The sequence below is a fragment of the Stegodyphus dumicola genome, chromosome X1, assembly GCF_044657685.1.
Source record: "Stegodyphus dumicola isolate Sdum_Otavi_A_Nest chromosome X1, ASM4465768v1".
NCBI lineage: Eukaryota > Metazoa > Arthropoda > Arachnida > Araneae > Eresidae > Stegodyphus > Stegodyphus dumicola.
Genome location: NC_140780.1, coordinates 170,069,444 through 170,087,304, shown reverse-complemented (window position 1 = coordinate 170,087,304; position 17,861 = coordinate 170,069,444). Strand labels below are relative to the sequence as shown.

The 17,861-nt window shown below is 35.1% G+C and overlaps 1 protein-coding gene across 2 annotated transcripts in view; it reads right to left on the bottom strand.

Annotated features, from left to right (window-relative positions):
• LOC118202936 (solute carrier family 2, facilitated glucose transporter member 1-like) overlaps positions 1-17,861 on the bottom strand; it is a 184,180-nt gene that overhangs the window by 23,428 nt on the left and 142,891 nt on the right. For both annotated transcript variants that reach the window (XM_085808100.1, XM_035375150.2), the window contains exons 6-8: positions 16,988-17,076; positions 16,803-16,901; positions 9,699-9,911 (exon numbers count right to left, since the gene is read on the bottom strand). In XM_085808100.1, coding sequence (XP_085664226.1) covers positions 9,699-9,911; positions 16,803-16,901; positions 16,988-17,076 — 401 coding nt within the window. The remainder of the gene's footprint in view (positions 1-9,698; positions 9,912-16,802; positions 16,902-16,987; positions 17,077-17,861) is intronic.

Here is a 17,861-nt window from a genome sequence, read left to right as displayed (position 1 = left end):
TGCAGTATCGATGTGGAATGTCGATCCCATAAATAAAAGCCTTAATGGGAGATACAATTTTATCCCGTAAGCACCATTACCGTTCTTTCAAGGTGTTGATTAGGCACTGTAATCCAAAGTTATAGATATAAGTGCATAGAGTTCACGTGCTTTTCAGGTGCGCAAAGTAATTACAAGAATTCCTTTATAAAGACTCCTTAAAAGCATTCTTTCCAAAGCAGAAAGCCTCTACCCCTTAATCAATGAATTTTCAACTCCTTTCGTAAGTAGGAACCCACGTTAGTTTTGTTAATATTACAGTTTATATTTGAATGAAAAGAGAGAGAGAGAGAGAGAAAGAGAGAATAAAGGAAAATCTGAAAGCTTTATATTATATATTACGCCCATATAATATTTTATATTACGCCCAAAAGGATGTTTCTTTAACATTTTGTATGGTGCCTTTATTGATTAAATATAATGTTCTTCGCACTTAACCATAAAATTCAGTTCAACAGCAATATCACAAAACATTTAAAAAGAGCATAATTTAAGAATTTCCGATACACAGTTTCGGGCGCTGGAGATACATTTTTTTCCGTACAGTGTTTCTTCCCATTGTACGCTTTTAAATCGATGAGTTTGTTAATGAAAAATTCGCTAAGGTTTTACAAAACTGGAAATAGCTAATAAAACAAATTCCAAATTCGGGATTCCAAGTGCTCATGTTCGGTTGGAGGACTACGTTATTCAAAATTGGATGTCTCTAGTACTGTTGTTTTTGGAAAATGCGTGAAACATTCATGCATTCATGCAGAATCTTCATTATTTAGTTTCTTTAAATATAATGCATGACAATATTTTGTAGCAACAGTTTAAAAAGTGAATCCTCGCAGAAAGTGAAACCACGCAAAATGTCGTTTTGAGACTAATAGCCCTTTGGGTCTAATGCCCCTTTGGGCTAAAAAAAAATAAATAAAATAAATGTTAAATTAGCAAGTTAAAAATCGGAAATAGCAACATTTAACCGATAAGAAAGTCAGAACTCCTTACTACCTCGCTCGAAAAATGCAATTTTGAATACAATGATAATTTTGCTTCTTTATTAAATTATTCTTATGACAGGGCTCGCATGAATGGATTATATTCTACTATATGAAATTTTTTCATACCAATAAATTGCTATAGTTAGGGTCGGAAAGTACAGTAAACCCTTTCTAAGATGATTAACACAGGTTCATAAGATTTTGGGCTTTTGCGAATTAAAGAAATAGCTCTCAGCACCGATGTTCACGTTTTCAGAAATACTGATTATCATAGAAAGATAATTACCAGAAGAAAGTTCACTGTTCACATTCTGAAGTGCATTATTCTATAAATGAAAATACATTAAGCCGATTCGATTGCGTGTATGCCCGTATCTATATTTATATATAGAAAAAATTATAATATAAAATAAATATGGTGTAAAATATATGTTACCATTAAAGCGTTTAATTCAGTTATTTCCTCGAATAAGTAAGTATTTGACGGGGAAAATACTAGCCAAGCCGGTTTAGGTAATTATTTTAAAATAACTATATTAATTAGTATAGAATATAACATTCTATAAACTAACTAATGATTAATGCCGCCCAGACGACGTAGTGGTTAGGGGAGCCAACTGCGATACCTAATGGCCTGGGTTTGATGGTGGTGGTGTATTGAGAATACGGAAAGCACACTAGGGCTATCTGCCTTCGTGTAGAACTTTCTAAGGGAAACTGGCTCGTAGACGCGTTACACATGGGGAAAACCACAAAAACGCCCATGCAGCCCGCCCGTTCGCGGGATTCGAACCCCGGACCGAACTACCAGTGTTCAGCGATTTTACCGCTTGGCCGCTGGTGGACCCCGGCCTGGGTTCGAATCCAGGGGAATACATAATTCTAATTGTCCGTCCCTTCATAGGAGGCAAAGGTGGTCCACCTATTAGCTGCTTGCATAATAAAGGGACAACTACTTCTGGCCTTAGTAGTGGTCAAGTTGAAGTCGGCTGAGGGCCCAACATTCATATAAAAAAAAAAAAAAAAAAAAAAAAAAAAAAAAACTTAATAACAAAAAAAATCTGAAAGGTTTCAGGTTTTAAATTACGACCAAAGGGCGTTCTTTTAACATTTTGTGTGTTACCTTTATTTATTAAATATCATGTTCTTTGCACTTAAACTATAAAATTCAGTTTAATAGCAATGTCGCAAAATAATTTTATAATGAGCATATCTTTAGAATTTCCGATACACAGTTCTGCGCGCTGGAGATAAAAAAAGTTTTTTTTTTTTTCTCCCGTTGCCATTGGTAGTTTGGAAATCGTTGAGTTTGTTAATCAAATATTCGTTAAAGTGTTACAAAATAGGAAATCGATAATAAAACAAATTCCAAATTTCAAATTTGGTCTTCCACATGTCCATATTCGTAGGAGGATTACGTCTTTCAAAATTCGATGGCTCTATGTTTCGTTGTTTCATCACAATGCGAGAAATATACATACATTTATGCAGATCTTTCATTATTTAATTTCTGCAAATACAATGCAGGACTCTAACATTTGATGGCAACAGCTTGAAAAGTGATTCAACGCAAAATCACAAAACGAAAAGAATAGTCCTCCAGGAACAAAGTCTCTTTGGACTTGGAAAAAAAAAAAAAAAAAAAAAAAAGCTAATGATAAACCGTTAAAGTGAAAAAAAAAAAAGTTGATACTCTAAAATATCTGCCGTTTTATAAATTAACTGATGATAAATCGTTAGTATTTAGAAAATTATATTTCATATAACGCATAGATTAATAATAAATGAATACATAATATAATATTATTGCTAGATTCGTTAAAACGTAATAAAAAATAACAGTCTATACTACGCCAATAGTTCTGTTTAAATTTTTACTGCTTGTCAAATTATTAAGCTATTTAGTCCAGCAAACAAGCAGCTTCCGCGTGCCGTCTTTACTGACAATTCGTCATTTATCAACAATTTAATGTGAACAAACTGTTAGCTTCCAGTTAGGGATGGATGAAATTTAGTTTCAAGGCCGGCAATCATTGGTATTTAACAGAAGAGAAACATTTGCTCCCCGTGATCGTTTCAACCCATCGCTTTTTTATTTTTGCGCTAGGAGCGCAAACTTCTTCCATATGCGGATGACGAACTTAAATAGGCTCCCTTTTCAGGGAATGATATTATATACTAGTAAAGACCCTTATTAGGGCCAAATACTAATTATTAGGACTAGGACATGGACATGGACATGCTCCCCGTGAATTCTTGCCTTCTGGGTGACGTGGGTCGGTCTCCTCAAGGAAACGGGTGAAGCAAACGCGGGGAGAACATAAGATTTTCCCGCAGGCAAATTGAAAAAACCTGCTATCGACATGACCTTGCTCAGCTGCAGCCAACTCAACGTCTTACCCTGAAAACCTCCCTCAAGAAAGCCCACTATAACCCTGCCCGTTAAATTAGAATTTGGCAGGTTTCCCCAACTCCAATCGGCGACATTATTTGGCGAGATTTTAGAGTTCCTTTTCTTCCGTTCCTTATTTTCCGAGTGACATTTTATCCGTTCCTTATTTTCCGGGGACATTCTTTCCGTTTCCCTTTCTCCGGGTGACATTTTTTCCGCACACCCCAATATCGATGCATTTCTTGAAACAACGGATTTATTGTTCGCAAAACTTTGTTGTCTTTTCTCAGTTACACATGTATTCTTAGCTTGCGCTATTGAATGCCATTCTTGCCGTCTAGCTTTCTCTACACACTAGGCAAAAACTCTAGAATTTTTCACGTCTTGATTTTTTAAGAAAAAGCAGAAATCAACTGATGCCAGATCAGAAAACTAAGGTGAAGTTTCAAACAAATTGGTTTCCAAAACTGTAATAGACAGTTGTTGTGAGAGTTAGAAACAATGGATTCATCATTTAAAGAAATTCATTGACGACAGTGATGCTGAAAAATTCCGAAAAAATTAGATTGATTTGCAAGACATTATTTCATCCCTTCTTTGAGTGCCCTAGTGATATAGTAGGTAGCACATCCAGCTAACAACTGGAAGATCTGTGACTCTATTCTCGTTAAGCGCAGAGCTGATTTTTCCCATTTCTCGCTTCGAGAAAACTTATTAGACTCAGTAATTATTGATTGGTTAACTGATTAAGGTAAATCACAGAAAACAACAACTAGTTGTCCGTTCACTGAAAAATAAACGGGGAGCAAGCTGCTAGCTATCAGTGCCTCTTATATATCCATGTGGTCTTTTGAAGAGGCCGGATTTCAAGGCAAAATAATTATTTTACATATAAAATTAGAAAGGAAATTGTACTGATAGAACCAAAAGTGCATCATCATAAAAAATAGATTATGCTAATAAAAAAAGGAGATAACTAGTCTTTCGAGAAATATCGAGGGAAAGAGATAGATCCAAAATAAATGGCATTATTGATATTATTTCTGTTAGCACGTCTTGAAGTTATCAAATGAAATAATAAGACATGATGTACTACATTAAAAAGCAGTGCTGTATTATACCTTGATATTTTATTTCAAATTATTTCGACAAATTATTATTAGTATAGTTAGTAGACGAATGCATATGTCCGAATAACAGGAAGAAATCTTTAGAAAGAATTATAAATCAAATTATAAACGTAGATTAGGGAAAAATCGAGGTACGCCTCAATAACGTCTAAATGTCTGTTGCTGCAAGAATAGGTATGCAGTATTTATTTTCTTCCATAAACAGTAATTTCTTTTTAATGACATTCTTACTAAAAATGGGATAAATGAAATTCAAAATTAAAAATGTATTTTACTTTTAAAATTCAATTGATTCAATTGATTTGGGAAAACAAACTTATGCAATAAAGTGTACAGTGTAATTTCGTAAAGTTTATTTTAATTAACATGTTTAACACTTCATTGCCTGTGTTAAAATCTGTCATATACACCTACTGTTCCGTCGATTCTACCAGAATATGGAAATAGTTTTAATATGATTAAGTATCTAAGTTTACGAAGAAGGACTTGAAGCTTGAGTCGGCCGTAGTAAAGCTTTTCTGTTGCTGTCTTGCGTCGTGAGAGATATTTCGATCAATTGGCGAGCTTTTCGTTTGATTTAATATTTATAGTAGCGCGATTTGTCAAGCCAGGAGTTAGGATCTAACTCAAACTTTTGAATTGTACATAATTTAACACATTGTTATTTGTCATTTCCTCGAGAAGCGAACAAAGTTATGTTAGTTAGTTTAGTCTAGTATTTAAAGCTGAAGTCAACAATCAAACTTTAATTATCTCATATTTTTTATATATACTTTGTTTTGATTCTCGTAGTTAAGACGGGACAAAAATTCATCCGGCAGTAAAGAAAAGCTAGACTAATATTCTGATAAAGCCTAGAACGATTTTAACATTGTACCTTTGTGATACTAGATCAAGAGCGAAAAAAAACCCGTATTTCAAGCTTGCAGTAAGGCTGTATTTTCTATGTTAAAAATATTTATGTAAACTTAAGCTCCTGTGGTAAAAGATGGGCAAACTATATAAAACAGAAAGTACAGGAAATACATTATACTAACTCGTGAACTACCTAATTTAATGACAGCATACTCAATTTCGTGATAGTGTAATCCACTTACACTGTACTCACTGGCACCGTTTATATCATTATCACTGCCGATGCAAATGATTTAGATTCCAACACTGCTACCAGCAGCTTGATTCAGATGAACCAAGGTGCTTGTGGAAGCATTGCAAGCAGAAGCAGCACAATACCCAGGAGCTACGATTCTTTCCATAAATGTATCTCTCGTTACAGGTACAGCACAAGTCATCCATTCGGGTCTGCATTTCCAGCGGGCACTTGTTTTCACGTTCTTGAACGGAAAGTTGTCATTGCCTCCATACAATATTCTTCTTCTTTCTTTTGCTATTTTGCACACCAGATGTCAAACTTGGTTGACATAAAAAAAAAAGTTTTTTGCGCCTGGACGATTAAGTTCACTTATTTTACTTCACCTTCTGATGAAAATGCAAATGGTTGTCCTAGGTTTCCAATGCTCACATTGCCCTTGTCGCCACAACCGCAATTCGTGTAGACTTTCAGAATGCTTCACGGAACAGACAAATATTTGGACCATTTATAGATAATCCACCTTCCATCTAACACTTTTTAACTTATCTATCATAGAAATCTTCCTTCTGATGACATCAAGGGTGTAACTAGAGTTCCCAGCGCCCGGGGACAACTTAAGAATTTGCGCGCCTTTCTATGTGCCAAGAATGGAAAACATTTCATTAAAAAATTTCGCAGCATCAATTAGGCGCTCCTTGGATGCTGCGCCCAGGGACAGATGTCCCCCCTTGCCCCACCCTAGCTACGCCGTTGGATGACATGCCGTGTTTTGGTTGCTGCTCGCTACCTTTTTCACTAACTTGCTTTATATTGGAGCGATCTTAGAACAAAAATTTGTAAAAATTTGATGCAAAATTGCATTACTCTCGAACTACTTTTGTAATCAAAATTATAACTAAATATACTTTTAGAACAGATTTATGTAACGACATTTACAAAACGAAATTACTAGCACACAAAATATTTACTTCTTTGAAGACCACTAGACTGCAATTTTTACCTTGTACACCATCTAACATCAGAACTGTAAGTGGCATCAGAACTGTAATCTTTATCTGCAAATGCTTTTCACCGTACTGCAATATCCTTACCACATCTTCAGAAACGATTTAACTCAATGCACAATACGTATTTCGCTCAAATGATATCACGAGGTTAATCAGATTTTGCTAAATACCCTTAGACAGTAAGAATTGCAATTAAAGCCATTGTCTAAAGAAATACACTTGAAATCATTAGTTAAAACTGACAGTCGTTTAATAAATGTTAGACACTTCTAAAAGTTCTATTACATAATTATAATTTTTAACTAAAATAAAGGTTTCCTCAGTTATTTCTTAATTAACACCACACGCTAGCATACAAGAGAAATACTACGAACAAATATGCCATTGACGGCTGACCTGAAATTACATTGAGACCTCTCATGGTGACCACCTCTGAAAGTGATTTGTATTTTTGATAATGCAAATAAACATTGGCATTGAGCAACACTGTTAGTCAAATTGTCTAAAGGGATCCACTCCATGGAAGACTGAAGTTCTCTGAAACAGCGGGGTATTGCCTTAGAAAGGCTTTATTGCAATTTCTATCTAGGATCTAACAGTGCAAATAGATAATAAATTATTCTACAGTAATTTCCTTGTGTGCTTGCTTGATTAAACAGATTTATAACACTGAATACTGATTTAAAAAAATCGCGCGCGCACACATACACACACACGAGATAAAAAAAAACAGAACTTAACCTCTATATGATCAGCAGATTTAGTCTATTCTACTGAATGATTAATACTAATTACTTTCTAGAGTACAAGTATGGAAATCTTAGTTTGAGAGCACTATTTACTTGTGATAATGAAATGTTTATATTTGTTCGAGAGTTTAAATTAAGAGAATATGAGATGCTTATTGTAACTCTGATACTAATTTATTAAGGTACAGAAACTCACAAATCTTTTGATCTCTAATAAACATGTCTCATAGCAGTTATGCATAATGCTAAAGTAATGGAATGAAATAAAATAAAAATAAAATAAAATAAAAATCAAATAAATAATAAATCAGTACCATCAAATGGACATCCTGAAATTTTACTCATTAGACAGAATTACTACAAGGATTTACGTTAGAAAGAGCATGTAACTTCTGCATCGCTATTCTAGAATTGAAAAACAGATTGTTTTCGAAGTAATCCGAGGTAACAGAAAAGCTTTACGACATTCCGCTTCTCACCGGATATAATGTAATCAATCCAATCCTGTCTACGAGTTTCTTTCCTAAACACTGACTTATTTAAATTGAAATACAATCAACACTGAATTGCTCTTAATTATCTAGAATAACGAGCGAAAAGGATTGCCTAAATGGATTAAATTCCTTTAAAACGATATCCATTGTTAGAAAGTACTCTGTATCATTAAACTAACATTATCAAAAAGTAAAGAATTAAAAAAGTAGACTACAAATTTTATGGGTTATGCATATTTTACATTCTAAAAATGAGTAGTCTAATGTTTCGTATTCTGTTGGTCGTTCTCTTTTCTTTACGAAGCTTTCATCCTATCGTGCGCCGGAAGTGTTTACTTTGTTTTAGTTTCTCTCATGGCTACTTTCTAAGCATTCGGCATGTCTTAAAAGACAACACTAGTTTATATTGCATATGCTCCTGTTCGTTAAATACTTGAAAAGTTTCTACTTCGCATCCTATAAAAACATGTGTTTCGGTTAGCTAGTCATTATAAACAGACAGTTAATTCGCTTTTGTAATCTACAGCTGTGACTTCAAGCTGTAAATTTGGAAGTGTTTCGGATGATTTTAAACGTATCTTGTACAATGTACTAGTCCCTGACATTTTCAGTAATATCATTTTCGAGTAAATGTTTACCCAACATTTAAAAGCATTAAAAGAAGCCTTATTTTACCTCTTTTGAAATCGTTCGCTATTTGGATAGCAGGTAAAAATTCTACATGAGTTGGATGGGCTTGAGTCGCGTAAGTTCTACACTACGAACTAGCTAGTTGCAACCGCAGTTGGTATAATGTTAGCTAATGGTGATAGGCCGAAAAATTTTTAAATTTTTTTATAATTTTTGCTAGTGATATTTCTTTTAGAGCTGTATTTAAGTTCAGTGTTTGTGAAAGTTTTCGGGTAATACGTGAAAGAGTTAAGTAAAATATACCGAATCATTGATTTCTAGCTCAAACTATGGACAGACAGAAAGACTAAGAAACTCTTCGCAAGAGATTGCTGCGGAGCATACTCCGATCAGCTATGAAGTCGTTTAAGTTTTTTACTGCCTTAAGTTTTACGCGTAGACCAGTTATCAATATATTTATGATGTAGTCTCAACCACTTGTCCATCATACTCTTTAAAGCTTTATATTTTCATGAGAAAATAAGAAATATATCATAAAAATTAGATATATCCCAAGTATTTCTGTTTGTACAAACGTAAAAAATTATATCTGTCATTCCAAAGCGGAATATTGTACAGTTTCAAAAGAATTAGCAAAATGAACACTGGAAAATAATGTATTTTGCCGGTCTTGTATTCTTTTAAAGATTGGTATTCCAAAAGAGTGGGGCTTACGAATCCTCGAATCAAGAGACTCTTAAAAAGAGGATTCGAGACTCTAAAACTCGAATTTCGCACTTTTTACCTCATTCCAATATCTTGAAGCATAAACCAAATTAAAAAAAGTTTGAGTTTAAAACCTTAGCAAGATTAGATTTATAATGTGATGTATTTGTTTTATCAAGTGCTCTTATGACACCTTTTGTAAAAGAATGCCATCGTTGCAACTTCAATTGACGTGGATCACCATTAGCAACTAGTGGTGGAACTAAGTGCCACGTTCTTAAATTTCTTAAGAGAATTTTGTGCTCATCTACGCTAACTCTTGAAATAATCCTCCCCTCCTTCGTACACTTGTTTTGATTTCAAAATATTCTGGAAAAAAGTAAAAAATTCTAACTGCAACTCAAATGTATTTCATTAAATTATATTGAGGAGATTAATCTCATTCAATACGTTAATAATGAAGCTCTACTCACCTGAAATGCAAGGCATAGCGTTAGAAGTACAGTCATCAGCATCATGCCACCCAATCCAACTAGATGCAGAGTTCGGCGACCAGCGCGTTCAACTAAAATCAGGGATACTAATGTCATTACCACATTTATGCTACCCATACCTAGGGTAGCATTCAAAGCGTCTTTGTCACTAAGTCCAGCGCTTAGAAATATGTCAGTTGAGAAGAAAATTGCCTGTAAGTAGAATTATTCATTATTTAAATATTGGCTTTTTAATTAATTATAGTTGCATAAGTTACCGTATTTGCCGGAGTATAAGACGCACCACCCATTTTTATACACATTTTTCAAGGATAAAACTTTATTACTGATCATTAAGTCTTTATTACTGATTACTGATCAAATTCCTCTAAGTTCTTATCATTTTCTCAGTTGGAGGTGGTTCGAATGCCTCTCTGCAGCCCTGTTTCCATGTTCTAGCATACGCAATCACACGTAGCTTGTATGCTATGTTATAGCAATGCCGACGTTGTTTTTGAGCCATAACTTGTCAATAAATTTAAGAAAACTGAACAGTAGAAATTTCACACACTTAAAAGTCGTTCAAAAACCTGGGAAGTTTAAACGAACCTAGCTGTGATCGTTGATGACACTGCATGTGCATTCACTGAGCTCTACGCAACTGAAATATTCCCACACTCCGCAAGGAAACAAGAAAAAAATCGCATAACTCCAAATAGAGGAAATTTCCAGAAATAAATGTAATCAAAAACTAAGTATCGGCGTATAAGATGTACCCCGTTTTTCAGAGCAATTGTCAAAGAAAAAAGTGCGTTTTATACGCCGGAAAATACGGTATATTGTAAGATATTATTTTGAATTTAACGAACTAGTTAAAACTCTACAATGCATTCTTTCAGTTCACATTTTCCGATTCACATCTTTTGCTCGTACGCACATCGTATAAGCGTAAAAAAGACGATACACACTGCCATCAAAATTTTGGCACTTTGTAGCCGATTCCTGCAATGACGTTTTGCACGACTGTTTAATGCCTTATAATCTGACTGGCTATTTGGAGTAAATCTAGTATAGTAATCTGACTGGCTATTTAGTGAGAGTAATTCTGACTGAGTTTGAGTAAATCTCAGTCACTTAAGTCTGAGTAAATCTGACTGGCTACAGTGTGAGTAAATCTAGCTAGGAGGCCTACCGAGTCTTATATTACATTTGAACTTAATTCCTACCTAAAAAAAGAATTTTTCAAGAGATTGAGAATTTAATTTAGTTCTTCAGAGATTAGAAATTAAAAGCCTTTTTTCTTTGGTATGAAAACTCCATTGATTGCTAGATTTGTAGAGTATTTTCTCCTTTCATACCGTGTGCCTTTGTGGTATATTTAGAAGCCAGGCCGTCTAGCAATTAAGAGGTTTCGAGTTCGAATCTCGGCGAATAAAACTGTTGATTTCTCTAGTTTTCCGGTTTCTGAAAATTGTAAAACGCTGTACAGTGGAACTCGAATCAAAAGGTGCGGATAGATAATTCGTCACCACTAGGATTTGGAGACTGGGTCCCCATCTTTCTACTCGTTCTTCAAGTGGGGGGAGAATGTAAGATACCTTCTCCCTCCTTACCACATGCCTTAGTAGTGTAATTGGAAGCATGTTTGACTGGCAATAGGAGGTCGGGAATTTGAATGCATGTGAGGTTACCGCACATTTTTCAAATTTCTAGCTCCAAAAATAAATTTAATTACCCTGCAAGCAATAAATGTTTTACTTATTGTTACTGCCGTTTGTACGCACATTTTTCTTTAACATTTTATGGCTATAGAAACTGTTGTGACGCACCGAAAGCTTAGTTCAAGCAGTAAAAATTAAGGCTAGATCTCATAATATTAATTTAAAAGTATTGCTGTTATTTTCAAAACTTGTTATTGCTGCGAGTTTTCAGAAAACTATGAAGGTTGTTGATTGAAAGGTGATTTCTTTGAGCAGCATTAATGTGCTTAAACCAGTTAATGTTTATTAGTACAAGTATTGGATGGCCATAAAATAACACTTTCTATATACGAGCATCTAACGACAGCACGGTTCTACAAATCGGAATGAAACTCGAGCTAAAGCTTGCAAAGTGTGTAACTAAAAACAATAGAGCTCTTACGGTTACAAAAAGAATAATTTCAAAAATTTACAACAGCAACTCCTATTTTTTGGTAGCGTAGAGTAATTAGCACAGTGAAAAGTCTTAAATGTTATTGGAATGACTATTGAAGCTCAAAAACGCCAGCGCAAGTGTTCTAAGCGAAAAAAAAAAAAAAAAAAAAGTGTGGAAACGGCAAAAAAGAAAAGAAAGTCAATATGTAACGGTGAGAACGCCTGCATTTGCACCACAGCAATCGGACTGAATGTACAATGCAAAAAATAACAGGAGTTAATCATATAGGCAGTGGCTGCCGCCTTTTGTAACACATCCATATGACGTTTACGCAACGTCTAGATGACGTACTACGATCGGTGGTAGCCACCTGGTTGTGTAACTGGTTCCTGTGATTTTGTGTACCGTAGATGCAATCTCACAGTCATGATGAAAATCGCACGCATTCACCATGTATGTGTATCGCCTTTTCTTTTTTTCTTTTTTCTTTTTTCGTTTTGATGCTTCCATTCTTCTTTGCCACTGCTTTGGGTGTCGACAGTTTTTCACGCTTCAGGGACCATGCCATTGCCAGGTACGATTTTTTATTATACCAATCATATTATGATGCAAAAAAAAAAAAGTTACTATTAAAATTTTTCGAAACGTTTACTCTGTGACTGTAATCGTAAAAGCTTGATTATTGTACACTTGAGTGCATCCTCTTACGTCTCGAGTTCCATTCCGATTCATCAAACAGTGCACTAGCTAGGATCTCATGTATAGGATTACTAGTTACATGTCGCATTTTGAATTCAATAGCTACTGACATAACTCGCAGTTCTGCTTGATTCAAATAAATAACACAGCAAAACTCCTTACATAACTAGAATAGAGGCCATTCAGATATACGAAAGATCCCGATAACTGGTTAGTTTTTTTTATTGCAACGTAAGCAAGGAAATTTTATTCCTTATTTATTGTATTTTATTTCAGTAAGAATACAGTTAAAATATTATTTTATCCATAAAATAATACCAAAAAAACCTTCTTTTTCTGACAAAATTACGTAATGAAATTTATTTTTATTTGCCTCACCACACAATCAGTTTTTTCTTAACTAAAATAACACAATAGAATTATTATTATTATTATTTTTTACTTAAATCAGCCTTAAATCTGAATACACAAGCTTGATTCTGTTTTTAGGGTAAATTTAAGAAAGAGCTTCAATAGAAACATATAATCTAGTCCTTTTCAGCTAAAATTAAATTAAGTAATGATTTTTATTGACGTAAAGTTATAAACGTACAATATAATATCTATTATTAAATATTTTGCATTTTAAGTTTATGATAAATTTATTAATTCAATCATAAGGATCAGGAAATAAGTTCTTTTTTTTTTTTTTTGCTGAAATATATTTTCAGCAGCCAAATCTAGTAATCACTGAATCTGGAGCAGATGAGCTGCATTGCATTCTTCCTATCGCTCTTCTATACTCTTTCCTTTCATAGAGAGGAAACTCGTATACCTCCATTTGGTGTGTTTAGCATTTTTCAGAAAAGGAGTACTTGTTATGGCTAAGCAATGGCTTACAATCAAATTAACACCTTCACAAGTCTACAGGCAATAAATACATGTATTTTTGTCAATGTTCATAAGCTATAAATTTTCCGAAAACTGCAGAACTAACTACATGTCATATTCAAGAAGCTTATAGCGCCACGCAGTTGCTCAGCGTAGACGTTATCCCACCTCCTGGTGGACGCTGAGGTAATCTAGGGGGCGCTGCGTGTTGGAGGGGTAATGAGAAGGCACTGGGGAGCCAGTGGATATTCATTCATAACAGCATGCTTGAAATATTTTTTAACAAAAAAAAAAAAAAAATCAAACATTCACTTGATGATATAATTATTATACTCACATATCTTTGCAAGAATCCTGTGAGTCAACATTTCACACACGTTGCTGCAAATTGCATAAATATGCAACATGACAGGCAAAATGCAGCGCCGTGAAAACATGGTCAGAAAGTGATGGAAATCGGCAAAAGGAGAGACCTCATAACGAAGAATGTGCGGTGCTTTTATAAAAAGAGCGAATAAATAATTCAGTAAGTTTCAGGATCAGTGATTTGTAGGAGCACTGTTGGCTGCGATACAGGCAGCAACACATCTAGGTAAAGACGCAATACGCGTGTGGATTGTTTCCTGAGGGATATATGTTCTTTCCCTGTTAACCATTTGCCCCAGTTCGTCTTCTGAAAGCGGCGTTGGCAACGCACGCAAGCGACGTCCAATCACATCCCAGACATGTTCGATGGGTGGGAGATACGGGGAGGGAGGTGGCCAGGGAAACCCCTGGGGCAGGGCATATTGACTGACCCTCGCCATGTGAGGTCTGGTGCTATCCTGTTGGTAAATGGCATTCGGCATTCACTGAGGGAAGGGTAGTGTTACCGAATCGAGCACTACATCCACGTATAGTGCGTGTATGTACCGAATCGAGCACGACGTGCACGTACTAGTGGCCCGTCATACTGCCAATAATACGGACTGGTGGCGATATGCTATAGTAGGCGGCGGCGGCTCAAACCATAACGGCGCGTTATCGCTCAGTGTGGCGTTCCACAGTTGCTGCCGAAATGGACCTGTTAGGACGTCGCCGCCAGACTCGCGCACTTGCCACAAAATGCGGACCGAATTGGCACGCAGGGTCATCACTGCATGCGTGCGAATGCATCGGTCCACGAGTACTAAAGTCATTCTGGCAGCACCGCTATCTCTGGAGCGTGCCACATTCTTTTCTTCCAAACATCTTCAACATAGCCAGTGCACCGCAGACGTGTTCAGGTGCCTGTCCTCTGCGATTCAGCGCAGAGACCAATCTGCCCTTCTCAGTCCGTTCACCATACTTCTGATGTACTCGTCTGTCTGCTGGAAATGCCTCAGTTGTCGATATCCTGGCATTCTCCGTAGTGAAGCTTCCTCTGCGATAGAAAAAAAAAGCAAAATGATTACTTTGCCCGACGAACAGCTATTGTCCCTTCTGTAGATTCCTTCCTTTATTTCTCGCCCTAAAAATGCCATGCTTAAAGTATATAACGATAGAAATATCTCTATATATACAGTAGTAGCTTAGTGTACGTCATTAATCCATCCTTAGATTTATACCGGTATGGACGTTTATCAGACAAACTTTTCGAATAAAATATGAAGGGAAAATCAAGGTCACTAGACAAATAAGATTAGGCTCTTCCCAGTGCTGACGTCACTTCCTTATCACAGAAGTGGAAGAAACGAAAACCCAAAGGGAGTAGAGATCTTGCTTTTGAGCAGACTTTAAAAGTCAGTAACATCATACAAGAGAAAAAACTGTAGTATATTAGCCTTGGGGAAAATAATTTATCCAGACTTATAAAAAAAGTTCTCTTATTAATATTACACTGTTTAATACTAAAACGAAAATACAGTAGATGAAATATATATTGTACATAAATGAAAATCACCAAATTTATTTACCTCTTTGTAATGGAGTTCACCCCCTTCGTAACGTTTACTGATAATAGTGTCTTTGATTTTCTTAACCGTAGATACCAACCATTCTCAGCATACGGTAAGCCTAGTACCAGATATGAGGCATGTCATGTTCATACTTTTTAACAATCACCTTCTTCACCTCCATAATGATTCTTACGATTTCTTTGCTTGACTACACTCATTGACCTTCTTGAAACTAATTAACGAATTTACAAGAAATTTACTCGAAAGAGCGCAAAATCATGCGAAAATTCAGAGTTATAGCTCGGGTTGTTTACTGAGTAATAGCAAAATGAGTACTGACGCCAGTGATCAATTTTAGTGCTGTCTGGAAAATAGGTAAATAAAGGTAGTGCGCTCATTTATGACTCATAGAATTCGAGTCGTATTCCGAAGAAATATTTCATACCAAACAAAACTTTTCGTGTCCAGACAGGACGTAAATCGAGTTGAATTTATTTTAAAGAGGACGTATACCGAAGTATCATTGCATATTTTGAACTAATCATAGTTGATGACTATTTACTGAAACAGATTGATAAGTTAATAATAATAAAAATATACGTAACAGACGTGTTTTTAATCTTTGCTGATGTCTCGTGAAAGATTTTTAAAAAGTTACGCGAGAATAATAATCTGAAGTTTGTCGAAGCAAAAAACATGAAAACTGGGAAGCCTTTGCGGGATCTGAACTCCTATACCTCCTGATTGCTAGTCGGACGTGCTTCCAATTGCACCGCAAAGGAACGCAGCAAAAAATAGAGAAAATACCCTATAAGGTACTTAAATCTCGTTCTTTGAAGTGATGGAAATTAAAAAATCCGTTCACGGGCAGAGTTTGGATAGAAAACAAGAGAAAATATTTCATGCAATCAGCCAGTTTCATCCGAAAACGAGCCAGGAGGAACTATCATTATTCAGAAGTTTTATTTATTTATTAAATTGGTGAATTTACGTAAAAATCAAGTACAGCAGTTTTAATTCAAATTCAAAAATTATGCTGAGCCTTCAGTTAGCAATAGCTCGAAGATTAAAAGGAAAAAAAATGTATTTTCAGTACACAGCAGTTTTAACTTTTACTTCATTAATTTAAACTAATACATAATTAGAAGTCACTTAAACAAAGCAACAACATAACTGTTAAAATTCAGGTAAGGTAACAATAGGAAAATATGAAACAGAGATCCAATTCTATGAAGAAAATATTATGGCACAAAGTAGTTACTGAGTGTAGAGGATTAGAATACATACACCGAGAAAAGCATTTTTATACATTAAATATCGGATTATTGAAACCTAATAAAATGATATAATAAATAAATGAAATGAAATATTTACCAATGAGCAAACTTTACACGAGAAAAAATCATATAATTTCTTAACATGCACATTTGTTGCAGTATTAGGAAAAAAAAAAAAAAAAAAGAAAAGAAAAAAGAAAGCTTACAGCATTTATACCAGACAGTTGCTGCGATAACATCACCATTACAGAAATGAAAAGAGGAGTCCGCAAAACAGGATTATGCCACATTTCATGAAGTGTGACCTGAAAATAAACATCCTAAGTTTTAAAATTTGCTTTGCTTTATAAGTCAAGAAATCATAAATGACAGAAAATTTAGCAGATATTACCTTTGGAACGAGTTTCATTGCTTCGTATTCTGCTCTCATTTCATCCATTTCATCGTGAACCTCAATAGTACCTCGAAGCCAGGTTAGAGCTATAACAAAAGCGGCGAGTTAAAAAAATGCTGCGTTTAGATGCATAAATGTATATTTCCAAATCTAAGATGCTTATTATTAAGGGAATTTTGTTCCTTTTTTAAAATGCAGTTTTTGAAGAATTATTCTACGCAGTAATTTATTTTAAATTCACATGTTTAGAATAGTAAAAACGTATATATATACATGTGTGTGTGGTATTATTGAAGAAAAGAATATTGAAGGTTGTATCTTATACATATGTGTGTGGTATTATTGAAGAAAAGAATACTGAAGGTTGTATCTTCGAGTGATAAGATATGTTATTTTCGCTATGGAAACGTTTTAATGCTGATTTTAAGGATCGAAAAGCACATGAGGATTATCCACATTTGCCCCATCCCAATTTTGATTTGAAATTTTCGGTATCGGGGTGGGAACGAAGTTACATTTTTTTGGTTAGCAAAATTGTCGTTCGACAGATTCTATGTGCTCCGTTTCAGGGAAGCTTATTTGCAGCTGAGACCAATGATGTGAAAATGGCACAGCTTCATAACGGTGTCCTGTCATAAAGGTGACGATACTTGTTTTTACGCAAGTTGGCAAAAGTTCGAAAGGAACAGGGGCCTTCTTAAGAGTGCCTTGGCATAATGATGCCCTTGCCCTTATGCAGATCAGTCTCTAATTGGTAAAAAGCAATCTGCATAAAGGTGGGGGCATTCATATGCCAGGGACTGGTATAGAATATATTGCGTAGCTGGCTGCGAAAGAAACATTGTAAATCTAAAGATCCAGTAATTTAATC